General features: G+C 57.7%; 9 protein-coding genes across 9 annotated transcripts; 4 read left to right on the top strand and 5 right to left on the bottom strand.

Annotated features, from left to right (window-relative positions):
• Positions 1-192: 192 nt before the first annotated feature.
• Positions 193-3,181, top strand: IE81DRAFT_288609 (hypothetical protein; the record flags this gene model as incomplete). Its single annotated transcript, XM_025511776.1, has 5 exons — positions 193-465; positions 547-781; positions 844-1,884; positions 1,975-2,777; positions 2,873-3,181. The coding sequence occupies 5 exons, from the start codon at positions 193-195 to the stop codon at positions 3,179-3,181; spliced, it is 2,661 nt and encodes an 886-aa protein (XP_025370631.1).
• A 1,126-nt stretch (positions 3,182-4,307) lies between these two features.
• Positions 4,308-5,379, bottom strand: IE81DRAFT_75758 (hypothetical protein). Its single transcript, XM_025517612.1, has 3 exons — positions 5,099-5,379; positions 4,678-4,945; positions 4,308-4,595 (listed from the first exon to the last, which is right to left on the bottom strand). The coding sequence occupies exons 1-3, from the start codon at positions 5,254-5,256 to the stop codon at positions 4,389-4,391; spliced, it is 633 nt and encodes a 210-aa protein (XP_025370630.1). The 5' UTR covers positions 5,257-5,379; the 3' UTR covers positions 4,308-4,388.
• A 1,225-nt stretch (positions 5,380-6,604) lies between these two features.
• IE81DRAFT_75729 (hypothetical protein) lies at positions 6,605-7,373 on the bottom strand. Its single transcript, XM_025517611.1, has one exon. It carries the CDS (start codon positions 7,081-7,083, stop codon positions 6,688-6,690), a length of 396 nt encoding a protein of 131 aa, XP_025370629.1. The 5' UTR covers positions 7,084-7,373; the 3' UTR covers positions 6,605-6,687.
• An 885-nt stretch (positions 7,374-8,258) lies between these two features.
• IE81DRAFT_75703 (hypothetical protein) lies at positions 8,259-11,865 on the top strand. The gene is made up of 4 exons (XM_025517610.1): positions 8,259-8,921; positions 8,988-9,020; positions 9,183-9,340; positions 9,431-11,865. The coding sequence occupies exons 1-4, from the start codon at positions 8,759-8,761 to the stop codon at positions 11,564-11,566; spliced, it is 2,490 nt and encodes an 829-aa protein (XP_025370628.1). The 5' UTR covers positions 8,259-8,758; the 3' UTR covers positions 11,567-11,865.
• On the bottom strand, positions 11,734-13,329 carry IE81DRAFT_322323 (putative NADH-ubiquinone oxidoreductase 21 kDa subunit mitochondrial precursor). The gene is made up of 5 exons (XM_025513599.1): positions 12,958-13,329; positions 12,670-12,820; positions 12,442-12,504; positions 12,269-12,336; positions 11,734-12,152 (listed from the first exon to the last, which is right to left on the bottom strand). The coding sequence occupies exons 1-5, from the start codon at positions 13,184-13,186 to the stop codon at positions 12,100-12,102; spliced, it is 564 nt and encodes a 187-aa protein (XP_025370627.1). The 5' UTR covers positions 13,187-13,329; the 3' UTR covers positions 11,734-12,099.
• Positions 13,330-13,619: 290 nt separating this feature from the next.
• Positions 13,620-15,713, bottom strand: IE81DRAFT_322322 (putative TOM40-mitochondrial import receptor). Its single transcript, XM_025513598.1, has 4 exons — positions 15,253-15,713; positions 14,498-15,167; positions 14,236-14,338; positions 13,620-14,149 (listed from the first exon to the last, which is right to left on the bottom strand). The coding sequence occupies exons 1-4, from the start codon at positions 15,512-15,514 to the stop codon at positions 14,042-14,044; spliced, it is 1,143 nt and encodes a 380-aa protein (XP_025370626.1). The 5' UTR covers positions 15,515-15,713; the 3' UTR covers positions 13,620-14,041.
• A 249-nt stretch (positions 15,714-15,962) lies between these two features.
• On the top strand, positions 15,963-17,223 carry IE81DRAFT_322321 (hypothetical protein). Its single transcript, XM_025513597.1, has 3 exons — positions 15,963-16,250; positions 16,328-16,614; positions 16,827-17,223. The coding sequence occupies exons 1-3, from the start codon at positions 16,148-16,150 to the stop codon at positions 16,857-16,859; spliced, it is 423 nt and encodes a 140-aa protein (XP_025370625.1). The 5' UTR covers positions 15,963-16,147; the 3' UTR covers positions 16,860-17,223.
• A 1,651-nt stretch (positions 17,224-18,874) lies between these two features.
• Positions 18,875-19,764, top strand: IE81DRAFT_75628 (hypothetical protein). Its single transcript, XM_025517607.1, has one exon. It carries the CDS (start codon positions 18,950-18,952, stop codon positions 19,532-19,534), a length of 585 nt encoding a protein of 194 aa, XP_025370624.1. The 5' UTR covers positions 18,875-18,949; the 3' UTR covers positions 19,535-19,764.
• Positions 19,765-24,911: 5,147 nt separating this feature from the next.
• Positions 24,912-25,708, bottom strand: IE81DRAFT_75631 (hypothetical protein). The gene has a single exon (XM_025517608.1). It carries the CDS (start codon positions 25,536-25,538, stop codon positions 25,080-25,082), a length of 459 nt encoding a protein of 152 aa, XP_025370623.1. The 5' UTR covers positions 25,539-25,708; the 3' UTR covers positions 24,912-25,079.
• Between the last annotated feature and the right edge of the window lie 445 nt (positions 25,709-26,153).

Genomic DNA, 26,153 nt, shown 5'->3' with positions numbered 1-26,153 from the left:
GCACATACGCTTCCTGGCACACGACATCCACTCCATCAATCAAGCCGAGGTCAGCCAGCGCAGAAAGCGGACCGCAAAGGGGAGAAGGTTCGGAGAATCGATGCGCAGGGCTGCCGCACTTTGCCTGATTGGGAACAACGCTGGGTCGATCTGCGAGGCCAAGGAGAGACAAGACGAGCACGACGGCCGGGGATGGACGATCTTTTGAAAGGCTTGCTCAATCTGGGCGTAGGATTGCCCAGCACGGATCAAGTGGTGGAGCTGCTAGAGTCTGATGTCAAGTCAACCCAGTCTCTTGCGCAGTTGCTGGCACTGACAACGTCAAGCGCGGAAAAGGATGACAACAACCACAACAACCCCTCGTCGGCCGTCGATCTGATGGGAGCCGAGTTGCTGACCGATGCAGTCAACGCCATCCTTGCAAACTTCAAAAGCTCCATTGATGGCGCAAAAGCTGCTTTTCAGGTGAGCGCAGCATTGTTCAGCAGACGTGAGAGCATAGGTGCAATGTTGATTCCCTTTGCTCGTGAAATGACGGCAACGTAGAGAGAAGAAGCGCAGCTCGACAAACCTACTAAGGTCAAAGCGATACCCCGCAAAGCGCAGCTGTCCAAACATGAAGCGGCACTAGTCAGGATGAGGAACATGTCCGCTCTAGCAGGACACGATCGGACGCGTTTGGTGTTCGACGGTGGCAAGAGTCATTGTTCCTCGGGGAGACTCGCACGAATGAGGCGCATCGGAGTGGCTGAGATGACGCTGGTTCCCAAAGTCTATCGAGGTGAGAGGTGCGAGCAAGCTCAGCTAAGTGCATTTAAACTCATCTCGCTTCGTCCATCAAAGATGCATACCTCGTAGTCAGGCTCATTGCCGAGCCCATCTCGTATCAAGGCGTTCAGCTGCTCGGGGAAGACCCAAAGGGCGATTTGATCTCCATAGCTATTTCGCACGTTTCTTGTACCCCTCTCACATCACACGAGGCGTCGTGCAATTTTCCTACGGGAACCCTTTTGGCTGTCAAGGAGCCTTTTCTCTCTTTGGATCACACAGTCAGAGCCGTCCCTTCCAAACCTGGCATCGGTGTACGCGTCGACTCGCCGACGGACATCATCTTCCTGTCAGGCGAGGATGAAGCGTTGCGAGACGTCCAATGGGCGACACCGCTCAACAGCGGACCCGCGGTCGCACTCGATCATCGCATTACCTGGCTCAGGGATCCACCTCTAGCCGCTTGGCTCGCTAATGGCGCACCCTCACCCGCCCCCTACTCTTCTTCCCAAGAAATACTGCACCTTCTCGAAAGGTTGTTGGTGTTTTCTCGGCCAGGGGCTGCGTGGCGCGAGCTTTGCGGAGCTAGAAAAGCTGGACTGGTTGATGATCGAGCAAAGGACGCGATGGAGATTGAGGGAAGAATCAGATACCTGTGCGAAGACTTTCTAGGCGCCGCGGATGCCTTTAGCGAGTCTCGGCGAGTCCGAGGCGCGCTCAGCTCCCAAAGCGCTTTGAGCGGGCACAGCCCGCCTGCCGTGGATGACGCTTCTTTGGAAAAGAGCCGGAGCCAGGCAGCGCGCCAAGCCTCTTTGCAGAAAGATCCACCTTCGTCTTCCGAAATCAGCTCTCTCTACTTTGCCGCTTCTTCAGGCGCGCGGAAGCTCGACGCTCGGACGTACATCGGCCCGGTCGAGGTACGGGATATCCCAGGCGCAGGTAGAGGTCTGATCCTCACGGAGGACGTGGAACCTGGAAGGATTATCTTGCTGTGCAGGGCTGTGGAACCTCAATATTCTTCTGCCACCCAGTGTGTCAGGGTCAATCTAGAGATGGGTCTGGTCAGTACGACGAGTCAGATCCGAGCCCAGACGGCCTTGATTCATGCTCTGGTTGGTGAGTGACAATTGTAGGCGAGGCGCGGCTCTGCCCCGACAAAAGCTGACGAGGTGCAGGAGCTTCTGCCCGTTGTCTTCCGACACGCAGACCGACCAGAACTGCAACTACCTGTGCTAGGACTTACAGCTGGACCCTCCCTTCCCTATTCTGAGTGGGTGCGACTTCCATACCCGCTTCATCTGCCTCGAGCTCCTTCCGTCGAGCACGCCGAATCGTACGAACGCCCACCCGTCGACGCCGCCTACATTGACGGCGTACTTCGTTTCAATGCGTTTGGACCTAGTCCTCCTTCCGCTTGCACACGCTCGAGCGGCAGCTTGTCGAGCACCTCAACGAGCTCATCTCAGCCTCGACGTCCGCTAGAAGATGGTCGGAGGACAATGCCACACCCACTACCTGCACTGCTCAACCACTCTTGCTACCCAAACGTCTCCACCACGTTTCACGGAGACGTCCTGCTTTCGCGTGCCTTGAGAAGGTTGAAAGCGGGGACAGAAGTGCTTCATCAGTACGTTCAAGGCGAACAAGCACACGCGGTCCGAAAAGCTCAGTTGAGCAAGCACGATTTTCAGTGTGCATGCTACCTGTGTAACCTGGACATGTCCGACACGCCGGAGAACAGATCTGAAAGGGCTAGGATTGTAGCGGGCGAACTGCCTGCTGTGCTCGAGAGGAGCCGCGTTGTGCTCAAGATGCGCCAAGAGCCATCGAAATCGGACGACCGGGAGATCGAAGCTCATCAGGATGTTGCAGAGGCGTTGGAGGGCTTCGCGAAGCGCATCGATGAGACCTATGCCGAGCACAGGGGAGACGTCAGACCGGACCTGTTCGACGTCTTTCATTCTCGTGCGGCTCATTTGGCCATCTACGATCAGAGTGCAGCAATCCAGGTCAGTCACTACTCGCGAGATTCAAGGCACCACGTGAAGCTGGAGCTGACTCGTGGCACTCTCCTCGCACACGCGCGCACACGTCCTGACCGCAGTGCGAGCTCTCAGCGCTCCGCAGCGTAGGAGCGATCGTCGCCGTAGAGACCAGGCCTGACTCGCAGCACGCCCTCTCGCAGCTCCCTGCTCTACACCTGGACGGCGCGCTGACAGCTATGCTGCACATCTCGAGGCTCTTTGCCCAACTGACCCAGCCGACACAGTCCAAGAGCTGGGCACGCACAGCTGCGTGGGCCCACGAGTGCATTGTTGGCGGTGGTCTTTGCGTGTTGCAAGATCGATTTGGAAGCTTGTGGAACGACGTCATTCGACTTTGCGATGGCGATGAAGAGGCGATCTCGACGTGAGGTGGGGAGCTACACGATCAGATTTGCAAAGCTTGAAGCTTTTCGCGACCAGATGCGGAGTTGTTGAGACCAGCGCTGAGGTGAGAGGTGATGCGTCGTTGCCCGGTGCCCGGCCGGGCCTCATAGCTCTCCTCCACAACAAACGTGAGCTCGAGAGACGCCACGTTTCTCCGGCGGCATGGCATTCTTCGTCAGCTAGTCAGCCAGCGATTTCGTTGAGATAGCATCGATACTGGCCGACTGACCATATGCATGCGCCCTCACGTCCATGCCCGAAGAGCGGTCGGGCGCGTCAATCGGACAAGAAGCGCAGAAGGAATGTGTGCGGCGCGATGCATGCTATTGTGACAACGGAGCACCGCTGCGCATCGTTGCGAAAATGTACGAGCGCGATGGGAGGACGTCGAGGTGGCAAGCGGCTCTCGACCTCATTTTGCAAGACTCGTCGATGCGGCTGGTCGGTGCTCGTACCACAAAACGCATGCATCTTTCACACTTTGGTCTCGTGAAGACCCGCGCCCGTCGAAGGATGATTGAGCAGGCTGCGACGTCGCCGACGGAATCTGTGGAAGAAGATCCGTCATCTATTCGTGGCCCAGACCCTCTGGAGCACCTCCGGCGCGCTTTGCAAAGCCATCGACGTGCGCGGCGACGCGTGACCGTAGCGTGATTGTGAAAGCATCGCTATCAGGCCCGACGCTAGACATCGCCTCGATCAGGCCTTCTGTCTTCCCCTCGGCCTCGAGAGGACTAGCGAAGATGGGATTGCGTGTGTGCGGCCAAAATCCTGGCGGGCATGTCTATGGATGTTTTGCCCAGTCTTGAATGTGAGACGAGCTGATCACGTGTTGTCTGATAAAGGCACCGAGGTCGGCTCGATGCTGTCAGTCAATCCTCCCACGTGCTGAACGTTCCGCTGCTCGTCTCTGGGCACTGCTCGAGGAGAAAGAGGCCCAGAATGCTCCCTCCGTCTGTGGAAACGAGAAGCGGATTGCGAGCGAAATCTCTTCGGTCAGCGTGCGATCGCACTGCTGCTTAAGTGACATGTGCTCATCGGGAATCTCTGCGCATCAGCGACGCTAAAGCAGACAACTTTCTCCGCTACGCCTAGCGCGAGAATGTCACCTCTTGCGACACAGATAGCGTTTTCATTTTGCGAATGCCTCGCGCGAGACCTCCAAAGAGGCAACCAGTTCGAAAGATGGTCCTACGCATCCGAGAAGCTGCAGCAGCGCAGCGGCCAAGGATTGAAGTGGCTTGCAAAAGGGCAATTCAGTCTCAGCTGCCAGGCGCATGCGAGAGTGATCCGCGGATGTGAGCAAGTCGAGTTGGATGTACGTGTAAATAGCAGATCAAGAATCACCTGCGAGCCGCCGCAGTCTTCGATGCCAAGTTGCATACCCAGCGAGGTGCCCTTGCGAAACGATTCGACGTTGATCCAGCGTCAGCGTTTGGGCGACGAGCAGAGGGCATCCTAATTGGCACAAAAGCCTCACGTAATCCGGCACCCATTTCGCTGTCCGCGCTTGCCGGCAGCGGAAACCTGCTTTTGCTCTTTCGGCATGCCCAGTTTGTTTGCGAAAGCAGCAGCGAGACAGGTTTGCGGACTTGGACGCGGTTCCGGTCGCAGGCATCTCGCTCGTGCCAGCCGTGCTGGCACACCTAGCTGACGCGCCACCCAGGTCTGCCAAGACGAGCGCATGTGCAAAGGTGTCTCGGAGCGCGTCTTCCGCGCTCCGCGTCCGACGTCTTGCAGCTTGGAGCCTTAAAATAGCAAACGATGAAAAATTAGCCTACGTTCTTGGAGTACTTTCATACACACCTGTGGAGCATTTCAGGGAAAAAGAGACCTTCTCTTGCGATGGCTTGCCCTTGTGTGGTTCCACGTGACTTGCGAGCTATCGCATCTCTGCTCACCAGGTCGTGGCTGGGTGGATCTGACGCGCGTCTGCGCGGCCCCAAGTCCGTGGTGTGTCTTCTGCAAACGCTGCGAAATTCGACATCGCATCGATCCGACGCTCGTCAGAGATTCTCATGCAGCCACACAATGCGCTTCTATGCTGCAACGTCCCCATTGCAAGATCCTACGAGGATAGGCCCGCTTCGCACGTCTTGCTCGCGTCACAAGCATCTGGCAGGCGGCAAGCCGGCCGTGCAGAGAAGCGCATGTTCGTGGGGATCTGTGGACCGTTTCTTGCTCCTGCTTCATCGTTGGAGACAGCCACTCGCCTTGGCGGAACGCCTGCTTTCCCATAGCATGGTGTTCGTGGTCGTGATCTGGATAGAGTACGGGGTCAACCTGACTCAGGGCCCATTCCTCAACTATCCGTGAAGCCAAGCGGTACAATCACGTGTATAGCAGCAGCGCTTCATCAAACCTTGATCAGTTCCCTCGGCGGTTCCGCCGCGACGTTCAACCCAGCTGTTATACATATCATGGGTGAGCGATGCCTGCTGATGTTCACGTGCTCTATAGTCGAGTCGTTTCTCCTCTTCTCCTTCCGGCGGAAGCATAAGTCTCGGAGGTTGCCTGCTGGCGTGACTCTCAAAGTGCTTCAAGATCGCATTTTGCCTCCCCAGTCAAGAGTCGGGAATAAAGAATGTTGACGCGCGTACGTGCAGCGCGGAGGTCGTCTGACGCCCGGTCCCCGGAGTCCCGATGGCAGTCCCGCGGTGGAGTCAGCGCCCTGAGCTTGCATGCAGCATATCACCGCGCGTGCATCTGCAGCATCAGTTTCAATGACATTAATTCTTGATTCAGAGCCAGATTTTCCGGACCGCAGGAAGGAGTCGCCACTGGTGCAAAGCACCAACATGGCTAGCTATAGAATCATCAGTTGCGTTCTTCCACTTGCGACTGTTGACTAAAGTGCGTGGCAGAGCGAAAGAGTCTAGGCGGCATAGATCAAATTGCCTATCACGGTCGGTCACAGAGTAGTGTCTCACCGAGAGGTATTGTCTCGGGGAACAGCGGACATGGACGATCCGAGTGGCTTGCGCACAATCGTGAATCTTCTTCTGCCCGCGATGACGACGAACTGCCTGCATGGGCGCTCAGGAATCAGGAAATGGAGTCCGACTACCTCGCCAGACGTTACAGAAGGGTATTCAGCTCTTCGTGAAGCCATGCGAGCTAATGGGCGCCATTGCGCCCGTCAGCCGTCTCCCACTGCTTTTCTTCATTTTCGGCTCGACGTGCCCGGACTCGGGCAGATGAGCGCTCCACCTCGAGATTGCAATCAAGCCACACAAGGGCATCTGCAAGGTTTGGGCAAGGAGACCAGCACAGCGTGCATGATGTCGATGTGAATGACGGGACGAAGGTAGAGAAGAGGGCGTGAAGTAGTAAGAAGCGTAGCGTGTCACATCACGAGCCTCGCCGTAGTCTACTGACAAGGCAGACTCTCGACTCGCGAGACTCTGCTTGAGAGAGCATATGATCATTCGCGGGTAGAGAGATTTACGGCCAGATGACTGAAGTAGTGAAGGTTGCTGGCCGAAAGAGGTCAGCAATCAGCAAAGGTGGTCGAGGCGGGGCCGCAGGCATGCAGGGGAGATCCAAAGGTCCACCTTGGCTCATGTGGCGCCGCGCATGATAGCCTTGTTGATGATTGATGTGACGCTACACGGCAAAAGGTGCAAGCTATCGTAAGAGAAGGCGCATTGAATGTGAACACATGAGTACCTGAGGGCGTCTGTGTGGCGGCCTGACCCACTATAGTGAAAGAGTCGACCACGGAGAAGGTCTCTGAAGGAGACACTTTTTTTTGCGGGTGGGGGTAAATTTCGCCAGCAACCGTCCCGCTTATTGTCGCCGAGCTCACGACCAGCTTCAGAGTCATCTGTGGACACGTGCGCACGCCAAGCCAAGCTTCAAAGTCAGCAGGACATCGCCCTTCCATTCCACTGCGACTCCTTGTGAGGATCTGCTCCTAGCACAGCTGCGCTGCGATCTTCCAAAGCAGCTGCAGAAGGGTAAGGCAAGAGTCTGACTCGAGATGGGCCTCAGTCATGAGTTTTGTGCGAGCCAGTGGTCACGTAGAATTTCGATGAGTGCTTCCCAACCACAAATGGCCGCAGGGACAACACAGCGAGATTCACGTCATCCGCGATTGCAAATCAGCGGATGTTACGAATCGCAAAAGACACGACTGAGACAATCACGAATGGTCCCAGCATCAGCAGATTACCGATCATTTTGCGGTCCCGCGCCGCGCCGCGCCGCGCTGTACGTGCTGCTCATATATTCAGAAGAACATATTTGACCGAGGCCGCGCGCGCTGCACGAAAGCGCATGCTGCACACGCTCCCCATACACCGGCACTATATGGTCTTGCTCACGCTCGCCCAAGACGGCGGCGCGCGCCCGATTGCAAGTCGTGAGTTGTGCGTCCCTCATGCATGGCTATAGCTACACCCATCCACCTAGGTGCTGCCGCTGCTGCTGCTGATGATGCGTGCTGCTTGCATGCATGCCCGCCCCTACTTTGAAGCTTTGACACCCGAAGACGCGCGTTTCGCACTGCCCAAGCGCCTAGGCTCGCCAGACCAACGAGCTTCGCGTGGTGTTCTGTAGACGGTCGCCTCAAATCCGAGACCACTTATTCAAGACACATGTATCTCGCACATCCTTTGCGCTCGCTTACCCGCCAGACTGCTATATCGATCGCCCGAGTCGGACTCTAGCAAAAGCAGAACACGGAGATCCTCTCAAAGACGGATCAGCAGACGTCAATCAAATCGCCATCTTGACTCACCACCATCATCCCCCCCGTCGCTCTTCGACTTCTACTCTCCCGGCACGCGTCTCTTCATAGGTCACCAGACAGCTCGCTTCTTCTGCATATCAAATCCCCGACAAATCCTCGTTGCAGCGCGCGCGGACATATCCAAATTCTACCTCATCGGCGCGACCGATTGGCATTCGCGTGATTACCCACACTCGATCCGCAAGGATAAAGACCCACTCGCGAGGATTCTTCACGAGCGCTGCTTGCTAGCATTGCCTCAAAGTACGGCTCTGACCTGACCTGACACGGCCCGCCGCCGGCGGTAGAGAACTTTGTGCACACAAGCAGACGCGCGCGTCCTCGATCTGCATCACGGGTACCCGGACCAGCAGACGCGTTCGTACTTTGCGACTTCTGTCGGTGCACGCTGGTATTCTCTCAATCCCATCTCCACTCTGCACCACACGCTACCACGCGCCCCATCGTAGCCGTCGCGGCTCGCCCGAGAGCATCATCTCTGGGCCGCTTCCGGCTGGGGCTGCATCATTCGCTCTCCTTTCGACGCATTACCATTCGTCGAAGCAGCACGCACGCGCCCCATTCTGGACGGGCATAACAATCTATACGTTGCAGTGAAGCGTTGCAACGACTCGTCCGGAACACTCGCGCGACACTCTACCCGCAAGCACACTCCCGCTGCATCGTGGCTGACTGGTGATATCTCCAGCAGAAGAGAGACGAGGATCGAGACACGACGTCTACTTGTGAGCTCCGCTTTGAGCGAACGCGGTCTCTGTGCTACGCTGGCTCTTCCAATCGAGGGTTCGCTCTGGTAGCCCAAGGCGAGATGGCGTACTACAATCAAGGACCTGGCAACGGTTACGGCTTTCAAGGGGATTCGAGCAGTTCATCAGGGCCGCCGCCCTCGAGCCACCATGTCAGCTCCGAGTCGCAGCATCACCATTACCCGCCACACCCTGCAGCAGGTCCGTCTATGCAGCAAAGCTATCGACTCTTCAGTAGTGCGGGAGCAGGACCAAGCGGCTCTGGCGTGGAACGTAGTGCGGCCGGCTATCCATGTCCCAATTGCGGCAAGGCTTTCGCAAGAGGTGAGTGTATGCGTGCTGGTCGCGCTCAGATGCCACCAAAGAGGTTCAGTGGCTGGGCGGCTAGCCTTGAGCCCACGTATAAAGGAACCGGGGTATTCTCGTCGCCTCTCTTCGACTCGGCTGGCATGTCAGCTGACACGCTCGCACCTTTCTGATCTCAAGATGACCTGCTGCGTCGACATTTAGCTCGCGAAGCACGCGCCATGGCTCAGCCTTCTTTTGACCGGCAAAAATCTTGTCAGTCTTGTGCTGCGAGCAAGGCAAGATGTGACCTAGAGGTGCCTACATGCGGGCGGTGTCGGGCGAGGGGCAAACTTTGTGTAAGTCAGCAGTTCGATGACCTCAAGCGTGGTCTCTGTCAAGATAGCGATCTCCTGAGCGATAGCTGACAGCTGCACTCTCTAAATCAGGTCTATGGCGCGCGCTCCGGCAATCCCAACGTCAGGAGAGCGCAGCGAGACTCGGCAATGCCGAGTGGCTGGCACCCTGGTCAGCAGGCAGCAGTTGCTTCGCCAAGCTGGTCAGGTGGTCCTGGCTCCGGCTCCATGTATGGGGTCAACCCGGCTAGTACGCCGTCACTTCCTCCCACGCCTGGCTTTGCGCCAGAAGGATCGGGTGATGATTACTCGTCCTCAGAAGATTCGCGAGGATGGTCGTCCTCCGACCAGTACAATCAGTACCGCAATGCTCGCTCCTACTCCGTTGGAAATAGCGACTCCGAAAGCTTAGCAAGCGAATTTCATTCCCAGCATGGAAGCTTTTCCTACGGAGACGCTGCGCATCAGCAGCAACGGCCACCGGCAGGCTCGACGCTCGTCTCGAGCTTCGCGCCCTCGTTTGCACCTCCTGCTCGCACAGATTCACCAGCTTCCTTTTCCCAAGGCGGCAGCACTGCCTCTCAGCGCGGGTTCGCTCGCGGAGGCCAAAGCGGCTCCATCGACACCAGCGTGAGGCCTTTTCAGGCGGATGAGGGCGAGGAAACACCAATAGCAGGAGGCACCGCCGCTGCTGGGATCACAGGCCTGCCAGCCGCGCCTCAGCATGCTAACACCATCCCTGGAGCTATGGGACCCCCAACTATTCCTCGCGGTGCTCGCAATGCCAGTGCGCCATTCAGCGGCGAATCGATACCACCAACCGGCTACTCAAATTTCGATACTCTACAGGGCGCCGGTGCTCCCGGCAGCAGACCTCAACCCCCAAGGCTGCTCACTGGTAGCCGCATGCCAGTGCCAGGCGCATCCACCCTGCCCGGCCTGCAGACGGCTTTTGGCAGTGGACGACCGCTATTCAGTGCTCAGTTGGACCTAAGCGGTTGGCTCGAGGAGCCCGTCGTGCCGTCGCCGCTGTACCGCATGGGGCCGAGCCTGTCAGCCCTCGGCGCAGCAGCCCACTCTTTTCTCCCACCAACCCCGACCTCGGACGCTTCAGCGAACGCTACGCGCCAAGCACTTGGTGGTGGTGGAGTCCGCGAGGCTGGTCTTCGGTCCATGTCGGACCCGACGGTCGAGAATGCCACAAACAGCTCTGCCGATGTTGGCATGGCTGGCGAAGATGCAGCGCAGCGCACCATAGGCCAGGTATCGCCCGAAGAGCTCAGTGCTCGTCATTGGTGGCAGAAGCGCGACCTCGCCAGGGATGCCGACGTGAGAGGCCAAGTCGCAAGCGTATGTGCTGGGCACTTTACCCTTTATCCCGCTCTACTGGTGCTGCCGGATCCCACGTCACCGGTGCCTCCGCTGTTTCACAGGCCGTGGATGGCGCAGTCACGCTTGGCTACACCATCCACTCTGGCCATCGCTCGTGTCATCATCGCAGGCTACCACACCCGGTTGCCCGCAAGCGAAGGCTTCGTCTGGGAGCAGCTGGTGACACAAGCTTGCAGGCTTACGAGCCAAGTGGATATCATCGCTGCCAATGGAGACGACAACGACGTATACGCTGCTACTGCTGCACTTTGGCTTTACGTGGTTCTCCTCTTGATGATGTCGGAGCCGCCGCCAGGAGTCAAGGTGCCAGCAGACACTACTCCCAAGTTCGACATCTCGAGTCAAACACCACATCAGGTACACGTGCAAGTCGTTGATGACGGTTTGGTAGCCTTATCCACGTTAGCGCGCACACTGTCTGCTGGGGTCAAAAGGTTGGAGGCCGAGCGCGAGGCATCTCGCGCCGAGTTCCTCGCATGGGGCTTCGAAGAGACTCTGCGACGAATCCTCTTTGCGACGTACGCCCTGCTCGTCCTGCAACGCTTGAGGGAGAGCGACGCCAGCGTTCAGTCCAAATTGGCAGGTGCAGACTTGGTCTTGGACGTCAGTCTACCAGCCGGCGCGACCGAGTTCGAGGCTGGCGTGGAGCTGGAGTGGAGGGCGGCACAAGCAGCTATCGGTTCTGAACGCCTCACACTCAGAAAGCTCCTTGCCGAAAGAGGAGCAGAAAGCGCGAGCGCGGTGTCTAAAGCGTACTTTGATCGACACGATGATTTCACAAACGCCGTCCTCACCGTAGCTTTCGCCTTGGATGACAAGCTGGACCCTAACGCTTGAGGATCCGGAGCAACGAAGTTCTCTTCAGCCCCTCGCCTGCACCCTCTCGATCACCGGTCGTCTTCCACCCACCCCTCTATTGTTCACACACACACACACACACACACACACGCACACTCTCCCTTCTGTAAACAAATCACGGACGCTGCTCGCTTTTCCGCACGCCAAGCTCCCGTCGCTCCTTCACCGCTGCTTGGTCTCTTGTACCTCCTCTTGCCTTCTCGCTGTACCCATCGCACATCGTACCTCGTAAGTTACCCCTCTCGCCAACGGCTACGTTTGAAATTCGTTGTTGATTGCGCGCAGCCGTCTGAGCTGTGCGGTGTGCTGGCGCTCAAGTAGCGCCGGATGTGTGAATAGACTGGGTGGATAAAGAGAGTGTGTGTCTTGCCGTTCAAAGCTCCTCATGGACAAAGTCAAGCGTGGCGAAGCTTCGACGGGGTTCATAATTCGCCATGACATGACTTCTAAAAGATCATGCAATTGCCTGTGACGACTTGCACATCGCGATGACTGCGAGGGGCAATCCCGCTCTACTTGGTCTGGTGGATGCGCAGCTTCTTGTCGCTGTACGCGTAATTGGCGGCTGACGAGAAAGATGCGAAGGACAGGACAGCGCAAAGCAAAGACGCGAGTCAACGTTGAGAAGCTTGCCAATGCGAGTTTGCTCGGCGGCGGAGCAGCAATCTCTCCCCCACTCACCGTAGCTCTTGGGAGGAATTCGAGGTGCGTGAGGCTCTTGAACAAAGTAGGGCCAGTTTTGCTTCTCGCTGTGCGTTTTGGTCCGGGCCGCGCGAAAGAGGCGAGGAGAAGAGGGGGAGGAGATGAGCGGACAAGTGAGTGCTGCCTCACTCGGTCTGCACGCGTGCACGCACCAGAAGTGAATGGCGTCGTCCTTCGACTTGAACTTGATGTGAAGAGCTTGCATGTAGTCGGCGCTGGAGTGCATGATCAATTGAACATCAGCTTCAGCGGCCCAATGTTCTCAGCCGTTGCGAGCTCAAGCCACTCTTCCCTCCCTCCTTCCATTGCGTATCTTCCAGAGGCAACGACTGCCCATACCGAATTTCTGGCGGCCTCGAATGAGCGGCTCTCATACTCACCTACTAGCCCACCCCATCAAAGGGTTCTCCCACCTTCCAGATCCTTGCATGATATCAAAGTCCACTCTCCACACGTTGGTGCCCGCTTTGCCAGACGAATTTGCAGTCTTTGTAGGTTTGAAGATGCGGACCGCTCGTTGGCGAAGCTCGGCTGTTGGTGCGAGAGAGCGAGGAAGCGCAATGGTGAGAGGTGGACAAGCGAAGCGATGGATGTGCAGTATGAGACCAGTCAGTGGGCCGCCAGGTCCGACAAAGTACCAAAAGTTTCAAGGAAAGCGAGAAACTCACCTGGCGCATCGCTCAGCACATCCGCAGCGACAGGTTCAGACTGACGGGCCCTCTGTTCGGCCGCAAGATCTCTGGCCTGGTCCTTCTTGGCAGGTACGCTCGAGTTGGAGCTGGACTCTAGAAGAGGAGCAAAGGTGGAAAAAGAGGTCGGTGCGGTGCAGGTGCTCTGCGAGCTCAGAGCTCGAGAAGCTGTCGAAGCTCGAGTGAGGGCATGGCGAATGAGCGACATGGTATCTGCCTGGGTGCTCCGGGATGCTGGTGGCAGTGTGACAGAGTTTGCGCTGCTTGAATCTGATCGATCGATCACAGCGCGACTGCGTGAACAGCGTTGAAAGATGAATGAAGCGATGGTGGCAGGTGGGAAAGAGCCTTGGTTCTGTAAGCTCGACTCACGATTTGTTAGGACTTCCAGCAGCGGACTGCATGCGCTCAAACGCGCGATCGTCCGTCCTGCACGAAGCGGAGGCGCTGCTCACCGCGCGCGGCAGGCTCCCATGCAGCTGTTCGGCCAATCACATCTGACAGTCACAGTCACGAGTACCGCGCAGTCAAGCCGCGCTCGACCACTCACACCAAAGGCATGGATCGCCACAGGTCAATGCTCAGCATAATCACACGTCAAGCCTTCTGATGTATCGTCTGAGAGCTGAGAGCATGCGATATTCTGTTCATGGTGAAGGTGTCACCAGTGACCCAGGCCACAAGCATTCTCAGCACGACTTGGGATAGCCTGTATTTAGGCGGAACTACGAAGAATCCCCAACGATGACTTCAGCCTCGTCGTTTCCACATCATCCACTCTAGACTTGAACGAAGACCACGTCCAACGCGAAGCTCCCCTCGGACGACCTCGCTGGTCACACCAGTGCGCCTCTTCCAGCTCTTCTTCGATGCGCGCTATTGATACCGAAGATTGATTTGCGTATGGCATGTGTCCCTCTCTGCTCGCGAGCCTATCTGTATATCATGCTTTTTGTCTCCTTGTGCAGTTTTGAAAAGGTGGGTGAAGATGTGGTAGAGAAGCCAGAGAATTGAGATGAGATGGACTGGCGCAGGGAGATTGGGGAGGTAGGGCGATTCATCATCATACAGGTACAGAAGGAGGGGTGGGAGGAGGAACGGAAGGATCCATTGGAACTTCTCCTCCTGCGCTTTCCAATGACAATCCAACACCGAATTTGGCCGCATTTTTCTTAGCAGGGCGGAACGACCCAAGAATGAAGGAGTTCAGGATGCGCGTATTTGGATCTCGTCACGAGACGGGCCTTACAAACTCACAAAGTGATCAACCTCGCCTGCAAACGTGAGTGCGAGCGTGGGTGCAAGCCTGGTCTCGAGCAGAGATGAGATTTTGCCTGTGCTATCGATCTGTGCGCGGTAGCTGAGGATACAGGGTGCGGGCGGTCAGCGACGAATGCACAGGCGAAGAAACGACCGCATAGCAGAAAGATCAGCGGAACTCCATCCTTCGCTAGCTTGGTAGGCCGCGTGTATGTGGGCTTTACGCCAGATTCCTTCGTCACCGAGCCGCCATACTCACGTAGCCATCCTAAAGTCCCACTTTGCGCCAAGAGCAGCCTGAGCATCACGCCTTCCTCCCGCTGTGACGAGCTGCAGATCAGCAGCGGCAGACACGTTCTCGGCCAGCTTGTGCCAGTAGGTAGCCTGAGCAATACCCTGGCCCTGCAGCTGCAAGGTAGCGATAGCGTCCTTCGAGTCGGAGATCCACTTGACCATATATCCAATCGCAGCCTCCTGCTGGTTGGCATCCGGTCGTTGCCAAATGGCCTCTACGCCCAGCGCAAAGTTTCTGGTCAGGGATTGCAAGTAATTCGCAATGTAGATGCCCGTTCCGTCGATGGGCGAAGGATTGAGCGCTTTAATGTTGGCGCTGTGATCTCTTCCTTGATAGTCGTGCTCAAGCTGCGCGAAGGACTGTCCACCGGCAGGAGCCATCTGACCCTGGAATTTGGAAATGTGGCCATCCGCCCAGCCGGTGTTTGCTCGGATCGTTACGCTACCAGCATCGTCCAATCCACCTTGCAAAAAGTACCTCTCGCTACCGTACACTGCTCCAAAGTTGTAAGAGGAAGGTGCTTGTTGGGCTCCCATTGAGAAGGCGTGCGTCACTTGAAAAATGGGGTTCAGGGACAAGGCTTTTGTCAAGTCTGCCCTTGCACCATCAAAGATGAAGTTGTTGAGCAGTGTAGCTGCGAGCGATCGAGGGAAGACCTTGTCAATCACACGCCGCGAGCAGGCTGTGAATGAAGATTCGCGCCGTGCCAAGCGACTCACACTTGACCTCCCTTTGAAGATGCTCGGCAGTTCCCGGGCTAGGCAAATCCAGCTCGTTCCTCTTCTCCTGCCAAGCGGTCATCACGCTGCCCACGGGCCCCAGTACGGGAGCCAAGAAGCTGAAGAATCCATCGCCATATCTATGCGCGGCATTGATTGGGAAAGCGGGCTTGTCTTCGTGCAAGTACGGAGAGGGACCTCCCGGTCCTATGTTGTCGCCTGCTGTGGGTGGAGGTGGAACCCCCGTGGGTTGAAAGGCCATGCTCGGGTGTTGATTATGTCCCAAAAGGGCTCTGCGCTCAAGGCGTGCTTGGTTCGCACTGGAGAGCAAAAGCTTGTCGAGGAAGAAAGTTAAGGCGGTGCGCAGATGGAGAAAGTTGGAAATGGAGGTCGAGCTTGGGTGCGGTCACCGTGGAGGGCTGGCATCCTTTCTTTGGTGTAGGTCACAGCTCCCTTACCGCCGCTGCAATTTGAATCGACGTCGCAAAACTTGACATCAGCGCGTGCGTGCGTGTCCGCGTCTGGAGCGTGGGTCCTGGTCGGCTGACGCGAGCCTCAGCAGGCGCTGCCAAATCTTTTCGTGCGGGAAAGAAAAGCTTGTCTTTGATCACGTGGACCGCTTCCAGCCGCGACCACATGGCTGCATATGTGCGCATCCCACGAAGCGGCCCATGCTGAAGCCGGACGATGACCGGGCCTTGCAACGTACACACACCTCCACAATGTTCTCCTTCCCCCAGACCCCACCAGCAGGAACACGTAAACGTCATTGAATCGAGGATCGAATCAAACGCAACTCCATTCACTTGATATCGTCGATATTCGTAGAAGCTAGAGAGGCCAGGCCAGGCCAGGCCCCAACCACAGCTTTCCCAACTTGGTGAACCCCGAAGTTATGTTGCGCGCAACGAGCAGCCGATTGGCGCGAGCCACACCTCGAGTGGCAGCTCAACATTACAAGCCCTCGATCTCCTTTCCAGATCGAAAAGCTCCCAAGGGTGAGCCAAGCTCAGCAGCACCCTACTCCCTCGAATGCTTTCGCTCACGTGCTGCTGCGCTCCTTGCCTACTTCCAGATAAGCACGAGCCACACGCACACCCTGCAGCACCTACCGACATTTCCTCCAACTTTTCGCACTTCCAGGAGGTCTTCTCTTCTGGACCTCACTTCAACCCAGACAAGATCCAGGATATCTCTAGTCTGGCTGAGAACCCTAGAGCTGAAGGCGAAGGAGTGGCCGGAAGCCAGGGCAAAGCGGCAAAGTTGGCAGAAGGAACGGTGGAGGATTTGCACAAGCTGCCAAAGAGGTTCTGGGACACACCTAGCTTGAGATGGAACGAGGACGAATTAGAAGCAATTATGGTGAGTCGACCGACGTACAAGCTCACGGTAGGCAGAGCAGTGCGTAGGCGCGAAAGCACAGGCGCTGCTCGTCCATCGAGACATCGGCTCTCGCCCATTGGGGCATTGGGCTTCTAAGCGGCTCAGACCAGAGAGCATCTCAGGCTCGCAAGTCGTTGTCGACAGCGTTCCGACCCTCTAGCTGACGCTGCTTCTTCTTGCGCTTTCGAAAGACTGGCGGCGCCTCCACCTCTAAGGCGCATTGAGACAATGGGCGCTCGGATGCCACAAACGTCACAATGTTTTCGGCGATTGCAATCATGATTACATGCGCGCCTCGTAGAGCTAGATCGGGGAGGCATGCCAATTACGGAGCGTTTCGTGTCATGGATGCTCGGTGTCACTTGCAGCTCCTCGCTCGGACGAGGAGCAGCTCTGTGCAAACCTCGAAGATGCTTCCTCTGTCGAGTATTGAGAACCCAGAGTTGGCAGCGCTCCCCTTTCGCCATCCCAGATTGACAAAGGATCTGCATAGGCTGAGTGGTGATCTGGAGCGATCAGGTACGAGCCTGCTATGTGTCCTTTGTCAGTAACATGTCTCGCAAATTCATGGGAGTGTGTCACATCCAGTGTGGGAGTCGCATGTGTCCCGTAACGCTGCAAGCAGAGTCTGGAGGCAGCTTTGGACGACGCTTGCCGTACAAGTGCTCGGTGCTGAGTGCTGTCGCTCGCGCTGCAGCACTCCTGCTCGATGCTTGATTGACGTTGTTGGTGGCCCTGACTAGGCTCAAAGTTCGGCCTGACCAAGGCTTGGCGTGACATGCCGCTCCAACACGCCAGGACCGAGATTTGCCTTACTGGAGCGGCGATCTTCTTCCCACAAGTATTTACGTTGGAGTTTTGACCGTGCTCGAGGGCCGCCCCCGCGTACTAGCTGCTTCGGAGGTCGCACAAAGCTGACATGACAGCTCGACTGCTAGCCAAGCAAACGTGCTGGCGTGCGGCCAAGGCCGTGACTTGTGATCAGCAGCCATGTAGTAGTGTAGCAGCTGCTGGCTGCATTCGCGGAGGCTGATGCGTCAAGCTGCATCGGCCCTTGCGCGCTCCGCTTCCGCTGCCGCATGCTGTGCCCACATCTCCCAGCCCTCGGCCAAGGCGGCAGCAGGTCAGGTCAGACTTTGAGAAGATTTAGCACAGCCAAACGTGGTGTACATGCGTAACAAGCTTTTAATGAGCGGGTCGCAAATCCAGCAAGTGAGCCCCTGGAACGTTGAGCAAGTTGGCGCTCCAAGGGGCGCTGCCGGAGCTTCAGAACATGAGATCACAAAGCAGACGTGCGGCAGCAGCAAGTCACGCAGCGCACAGTAGTTACAACAGAGTGGCTGTCTGGATGTCCGTGCATGTGCATGCCTCCTCCTCGACACTCGCAACTGCTGCTGCTTCCTCGATTCCTGTCCATGCACAGGCATAGCAAACGATGCAGCTGATTTGTGACCGCACCAGTGACGATGATCTCCGCGAGTGGTTAGCAAGCATGCGCGCAAGGGGCAGATCGAGAAGCGGACGTGTGGATCGCCCCAAAGAGCGAGGATGACATGTATAGCGGCGGGATTTGGCTCGAGAGATGCGGCGGAGTCCGATGTGAATGTGAATCAGAATGCAAATGCAAATGCTGCAGACACAACAAAATCGTGAGGTGAGGTGAGGTGAGGTGAAGCCGTGCGCTCGGTCGGTCATGTGGGCTCTTGTAGTCAGTCACCCAGTCAGTCATCCATCACACCGTATCATGTGACTGCAGTGAGTGATGAATGAGTTGCGGTGAGTCGGCAGGGCCTGCTTCTCGCGGCGCTCAGACTCGTGAGTCGTGCCTCCTGCTGCTGCTGCTGCTGCTGCTGCATGGCCGCGGCCATCTATAATAATTACGAATCTGCCCCTGCGCAAGCATGCTGCTGCTTCTGCAGCCGCCGTGCGAGTCTCGCTCATCTCGCACGCACACGTACAGTAGACCGCACACATGATGCGCATCTCATGCTTGCTGCTGCTGCACTCGTGACTGCTCAACCGCGCTTGCTGCTAGCTACAGCTGTGCTCGAGAGGCAGCCCAGCCAGGAGCTAATTTGAACCACGAATCGTGAGTGTTCAGCTTGCTGGCTCGCGTCGCGGCGGGGACACGGCGGCCGTCCATGCAGCAGCAGCAGCGGCGCGCTGCATGGCCCTCATGTGCGGTCAAGAGTCACCAGTGTAGCGAGCGGACCATCCAGCCAAACTCGATCTACGATGCGAGGGTGCCCGGACGCGTTCCACACGCCGCTCGCCTAACCTAGCCGTCTTGGGTAAACGCGAGCAATTGCAGCTGATGCAGCAGACGTGGGTGGTGCGTTTCAGCCAGCCAGCAGCAAGCTTTCCACCTCGAGCAGGTAGTCACGAGTCTCGGACCTCCGTTCACATTGATTCTTGCCTGACCCACAACATCACCAACAACGATTCAGCACATTCAAAGGGCGCGATCCAAGCGGGCTCTGTGGATCGTTTGAGGCTGATCAAAGTTGGATCAGGCACACAGCGGGCTCCATCAGAGTCGCGCCGACATCAAAGCTATCACCGCCAAGTCGCGCACTTACTCGTTGGGCGTCATCACCGCAATTGCTGGCCCGGATCGGCGGCGACCGCGCGCCCGACTTGGTCTCGACCACGATCATCAAGGCCTCGGTGGGATCACGACGTGCTGGGACTACTTGCATCGGCTCTCTTGCATTATTCGATCACCTCACAGACAGCATCCCGACGACAGCCACGCAGCAGCTCCCTGCTCCGCTCTGACCTGGCCAAACCCTCGCGACTCGACCCTGTCACGGCTATCCATTCCGAGCGCAAGCCCCTCTCCAAAACTTCTTCCCCGACCTCGACTTTCAACTCATGCATGCGCTTCTTCTCTGGATGAGCCCTTAGCCTTCCAAAGATATTTATCAGTATCCTGGTCAACTGTCTGCACCGCTGAGGCATTGCGACGTCACGCTCCTACCGTCGCTTACATCCAGAGACGGATGTCTCGCACGCAAAAGGATGGCGCACACGTCAGACCGAAGTTGGGTCTACCAGCAGCCCCATCTCGGCCCCGGCGCAAGTTCGAGTCCTTACCCCGACCAGAACGGAGCCAACGGATATGGCACTTCCGATGGATCCGCCTCAAATGCACCGACTCGTCAGCAAGATCAAGCGTACCAACAAATGTCTTCGCCAGGTCCGTCAGGTCAAGAAGCAGGCGCTCAGCTGAGTCGCGCACCTACCTGGGCCAAGTCGATCAACTTTGGTGGCGACTTTGACCTTGACAGTGCTACTAGCCCCTCTCCATCTGCTGGCACAAACAATGATATTGCCTTTCAGGTCCAGCAGAGGAACGCTATGAACCACGCGCGTCAAGAGAGCTACGGGAATCGCGGAGGATTTGAGACAGGAGCAGCCAGGCGAGGTGAGTGTGGGTGCTTGAATGCGCGCCACTGCTTGAGAGGAGCGGTGCGCTCGTGGGAAGGTTGGGTCCAGAGCAACTGGTTCTCATCTCAGAAAAGAAGACCAGTCGTTGGACTCTCTTCCTCTCTCTCACTGTACATGCTCGTACACGTCTGATGCAGTGCTGCTCGATTCTCCAGATTCATACAATGCGCTTGGTCAGGCATACAGCCCAGGACGTGTGGCAGCCCATGCTCGAGTCACTAGTGGAGACTCTTCGCACACTCCAACCGCTGGCTCACCCGGTGGGAGCATCTCGCCAAGATTCTCGTTGCAAGGCACGCCTAGACAAACCTCGGCCGCTTACAATAGGGCATCGCCTCAGACTCCTCTGGCCAGCTCCATGCAAAGACCAAGCTCAAAAGTAATGTCGGGCCCTCTGACGAGGGCTCAAATATCTCCTCAGCATCAGCAACTGCATGCACGACTTTCACAGCAGCAGTTTCCTCAACATCTGTGGCACAACCCTCCAGAATGGGCGAGAGGTCCAATGTATCCCTCGTCGTCTGCGGATTTGTATGCGACACCAGGCGCTATTGAGGAAGTTGAGCAGCTCAGCTCGTCGGAGTCGCCGTTCCGTGGCTCGGCTAAGAATGATAACAGTAGGCCAAGCACAGCAGGAAGTGGGGACGACGACTTTGGACGCAGATCCGCTGGGTTTGGTCAAAATGGCTATGGAGCGGGCAACAGTGCCAAGAGGGCTAGTGTGCTTTCATTTCAGACGGCCCTTTCTGGAAGTTTCGCTGGCTCTGGAGTGCACACGCCCAATTCCATGTCAGAAGTTGGCAATCCTATGGACATCGCTGCCCTAGATACCATGGCACCACCACAGCCGTGGGTCTCACCCACCTTTGGCACCTCTCGCTCAAGATCCGCGAGCCCGGAAGACCGATTGCCGGGAGCTCTGCCCGGCGGTTGGAACGCTGGAGGCAACGGATGGGACATTGCTCCAGCTCTACCTCCCAAACCTCCCTCAGTATTTTCTTCGCCACGTGAACGACCGATGAGCATCTCATCGAGCAACAAGGAGCTTCCGCTTGAGCCCCAGCAAGATTCATCCGCTGCTTTGACGCTCCAATCAGAGCCTCAGGCGTACGATCTGAAGCTCGACGCATACAATCCAGACGCGGATGATACCGTCATACAGGTGCCGGGCGGTGCGCAGGGCATCACGCGAGAGGTGACGGTAACGCCCGCGCACTCGAGGTCCGCGAGCAGGCAGCTGCAGAAAGACGGCAGCGCTGCCAAAGCGCCTCCGCAGCCTTCGCGAAACGCATCTTTCTCGGCACAAGAAGCTGCCACACGGCCTTCGATGGATGTAGCGCAAGAGATGGGCGCCGTCGCATCTGACTCGAATGCCAGAGCGCAGCAGGAAAGAGATGCGTCAACTCCGGTAGCGGCTGCCAGAGAGTCGGAACTACCCCTCTCCCCCGCTCAGACACCTCGCGGAAGCGCTTCGTCCAGACCAGAGTTGCCACCCGCCTTGCCTAGCAAGGAACGCACTGCGCCTCTGCTAGCCAAACAATCGTTGCCATCCACGCCTGTGACAGCAGCTGCCCCTCACACGTCGCCCCAGGCGAGAGACCTGGCAGACGATGTGATTCCGCCCCCGCTACCCAGGGACGTTGCGGCACCAACGCAGGCATCCGCTATGCCTCCGGTGTCCGAATCAGCTCCTGAGCCAGTCACTGACTTTCGAGCCCGGCCCCTGGCCAATATCACCACCAACCTTGCAGGCGTTGGAGCGAGGCCACCTAGCGCAGGCTCAGCGGGACTGTTATCCGGGGCTAGTCAGTCGCCCGTGGCTTCTCGACAATCTTTGCCTACCGACGAGCAATTTGTGATGGCCTCTCAGGGCGCACCGCCTCGAACTCAAGGTCGTCAGTCTCCAGCTGATCTGATTGCACAGCCCCTGGCCCGCAAGCAGTCTGCCGGCAACGCTCTGCCTCGCGCCGCCTTTGCAGACGCTGGATTGCCAGCGAGCTCCGCCGACCCGGTCGATCGCTCGACCTCACCTTCCATCGAGACTCCGCCTCGAGAGGACAGTCCGCCTCCAGAGGGTGAAGTGGAGGCTCGGGCCGAATGGGAGCGTGCCAGAGCAAAGCGACTGACTGCTGGTGCTTCTAAAGAGAAGACGCCACGCAAGCCGACTTTCCGAGGCTCGCTCAAACCATTGCAGTACATGGATGCCCCCGCGACACCTATCGCGACGTACTCGCCGGTTGCATCAGGAGGCCCTACTCCCATGGACTCTCCTCTGGCCGAACTCAATGATCCGCTGGGTAATGCGAACGCGCAGGTAGACGGACTGCCAAATACCGCGGATCCAAAGACGACCACTCGCTCTCGCTCCGGCTCCTCTGGCGGCGTTCTGAGCACCCAGCAGCTGCAGCGACAACAGGCCCGCGACCAGCGTCGTAGCGTTGGCACCATCAACCTAGCAATGGGCACCACGGGAGACGCAGTGGGCGGAGCGAGCGGTCCCTATCCGACCTTCCCGTCGCCCTCCGCAGCGGCCTCGAATGGAGGACGTCTGTATTCGGGCGTGACTCCGCAGCGATCTCTCGTGCCACCCTTTGAGCTGCAACAAAGGCCAGACGGCTTGCTCTCAGGTCTCATTGGGCCTGATGGAGTGCGTCGGAGCCCGAACGACCCCGAGGTGTGTCTAGAGTGCATGATGAGGGACGAAGACATGATCGACGTGCATGTGCTCGGGCCCGGCCTGTGGGAGCGTGAAAGCGATCGCGACTTTGAGGACGCTTGTCGTGCAGAGGCGGAAGACGACGACAAGAAAGAAGCCAGAAGAAATGCTGCGAGCCAAGGCACGCATGGCGGCACCGTCGAAAGCGTGGGCAATGGGCAGGGGTCCTTGCTACCTTCTGCGCATGGCAGTGATCACAGCGCTCCAGCTACTGGCTCGCTGCCGCCATCAAAAGACTTGAGTCACACGTCACAGCGGCCTGCGGGCGTGCGGGTTCGAGTGAAGCGCGTGGCTAAAGGTGATCCTCTTACAGCCGAAAGGCTGAAGCTGCACACGCAAATGGTGAGTGATTCCAGGTTGGCCGCCAGACCCACGCCGCATTCTAATGCATCAGTCACAACTTCCCAACAGAACCCCCCTGCATCCTCACATCGATGGCGAACTTTGCAGACATTCTTGGCTATTCAAGCGAAGTACATTGCCGCAGAACAGCGCGCCCGACAACAGGCTGGTCTCGATCGCGAGTTGCCGAGCCGGCCTAACGCTGCGCCAGCAGCGCCTGGTCCCATCACTGCCAATGACTATGATAACAGGATGATTCGCACCAACTCTGGCACGAATACTGGGGATGCTCTTGTTTCGAGATTGTCTTCCAAGAATAGTCGCAGTGCGCAACGTCCACCTGGCAGCCACCTCAAAGACAGCACCTTTGTCCTCGAAGACGAAGTGCTCGCACCTGCTGACCGCGAGGCCAAGGAACGCGATATTGCCAATGCCCGAGACGCCCGCCGCAAGCTAGCGGCCAGCGCGCCAGACGCCGCGCGTTCCTCGTCTCCTGCCCCTGGGGCTCGCGCTACCCATGCTCAACGAGGCATATCTCATGCACAGCAGCGGTCTTTGGACGAAGAGCGTAAGCGCGCCTCAGGTCAGCTCTTGGACGATCTCAGTGCTGGTCATCAAAGCATTCCACGTCGCTCCGCTGCGGCATCGTCACCGACCCGCGTAGGCAGCATCAACGATTTGCGGTCCATCAGCGGAGCGATGCAAGCAACTGCTCCATCTTCACCAGTCAGTCTTGCTCCGCCAAATCGACCCTTTGTGCATGGAAGTGGCGGACGGTCACAGCTCTCGCTTGCTCCCAGCGGCTCCATGGTGGACATGCACGTTGGCTTGGAAGATCATGCCGAGCACCGTATCAACCAGGCAGGATTCATGCCCGGGACGCCCCTTGGACCGCAGAGTCCAGGCGTGCTCAACCGCGCATACTACGGTTATCCCGGCGATGGAGAGCAGCCCCGAAGCGCGACGACGGCGTTTGGTCAGGAGCATGCTGATCAGGAAGTGTCGCATCAGGCCGATGCTACGATCAATTCGACATACCAGGATCCCAATGAGGCAGACGAGTCTCGCGATCAAGTGCCGAACGAAGCAGTGTCCCGTGACGGGCCTTCCAAGAGGAAAAGCAAGAAGGGTGGTCTTCGCGGGTTCTTCTCCAAAATTGCGGGTACAGACAAGAATCGGTCGTCCAGTAATGGACTTGAGACGAGCTCTGATCGGTCCGGCAGCCCAAGGGCTCAGCGTGTATCCCTCGGTGCTGATGCGGCCATTGACCAGACACCTTCGACCTCGCGCCTTTCAAATCGAGGCAGGCGCTCGACCTCTTCTTTGGTGCCGTCAGGCCGTCAGTCTGGTGGCGACAAGAATTTGTCGGCCGCTTCGGCTATGTACCAGAATCCGCCGGGCGTGGCCAGTCAGACTAGCTTCGATATGGGCATTGGTCCGATGACTGCCGACACGGGGCCTTTTGGTAGCGGACCTCTACCACCACCCCGTCTCGAGTCGCGGGCCGGAAAGCAAGTCCCAGCTTCACCTGTGGAGGCGTCTGCAGCGTCAGCGAAGACTGATCCCAAATCGCTGCGGAGTGCCTCTTCCACTTCGTACCTCAACAATGCTGGACGCGATACGCGTAGGGACACTCGAGGATCACTGAATGCGCCCCGCGTCCCACTATCGCCTGCTACTGCGTCCATCGCGAGTCAAGCGTGAGTCTCGTCGTGGATGTGGCCCTGTCAGTCCCATTGTGCGGCACATGTGTGCTGACATTTGCCTTTCTCAATCGTACGTACGTAGAGCGCCGCCAAAGCGTACATCTTCTCGTGGAGGAGCGTCTCAACGAGGGGCAAATGACGATGTTCCTGGGGTTGATGCTGCAGAGGCAGCCAGCATGGCCTCTTCTAGGACCAGCCGTAAGGATGTTCCCGCACTACCAGCAGCGAATTCACGTCAGGGCATCAATCAGCCTGGCCTGTCTGATGCTCGCTATCCGTCCGGCTTTTCGACGTATGCCAACAACGAAGGTGCTTCGGCTGGGGTGTTTTCGGGCTCCACCTCGGCCTCTCAAACAGACCCTCCGAGCCGTTCGAGCATGCAGACTGGTCGAGGCTCCGGCGCTGCGACACCGCTGGGTCAGCCAAGCAGGCCGCCACGCAATCCTAGACGCGAATCTCCGAAGAAGGAAAACGCGCCGCTGCCTTCCTTCAACGTGATTCAGAGCGGATCGAGAAATCCGCAACAAATCCTTGAACATCCCCTGGCCAACTCGCTCAAGCAGGTTCCACCTCTCCCCTCGGAGCGCCGCTTTCACACTGGGCCTCGAGCTCCGGGCTTCGAGCCGATGCCGCCCTTGCCCGATTTCAATCCCGTAGGTGATTACGACGCGAAACCAAGTCGTCAACATCACGCGCTAGATCTCGCAGAGCCGATGTTGAAGCCTGGCAAAGAGAAGCGTAAGAGTCGTTTCTTCAAATTTTCATTCGGAGGCAAGAACAAAAGGGAATCGTCACAGATTCCTCCTTCGCCTAGTGCCCCGATCGCGGACGGCAGGCAAAGTCGCGCTGGTGGCCTTGGCGTTCCATCCTCTACGAGCGGCGGCGGTCTCGGCAGCCGCCTCAATGCATCGTGGGTAGCTCCCTCTCTGCGTAGCAGAAGCTCGCGCGCGACCTTCGACGAGATGTCTGCTTTGCCGCCTCCAAAGCCCGGATTCGCCGAGCGCTTGCGCGCAGTCAGCACACCGGCCGATGACCGCAGGGACTTGCCCCCTCGCGCACAGTCGTCGATGGCCAAATTGCCATCGCAAGGGTTTGCATTTCCTGGCTTCAGAAGTCGCAGTCGTGCAGCTATGGTCGATGAGGACTCGGACGAGTAAGGTCCCCACGTGTAGCGTCGCTTCACGCGACTGCCATTTGCGGGCGACTTTGATGTGCCCTCGCTGTGCGTCACTCCATGCCCGCGCTCACTCTTGCGGTTTGGAACGTTTGTCAGTACTTATGCGGAGCGCTGCAGGCATTCGTCC

The sequence above is a fragment of the Ceraceosorus guamensis genome (assembly GCF_003144195.1).
Source record: "Ceraceosorus guamensis strain MCA 4658 unplaced genomic scaffold IE81scaffold_19, whole genome shotgun sequence".
Taxonomy (NCBI): domain Eukaryota; kingdom Fungi; phylum Basidiomycota; class Exobasidiomycetes; order Ceraceosorales; family Ceraceosoraceae; genus Ceraceosorus; species Ceraceosorus guamensis.
Note: the sequence above shows the minus strand (reverse complement) of the source record. Positions and strands in the feature narration are given on the sequence as shown.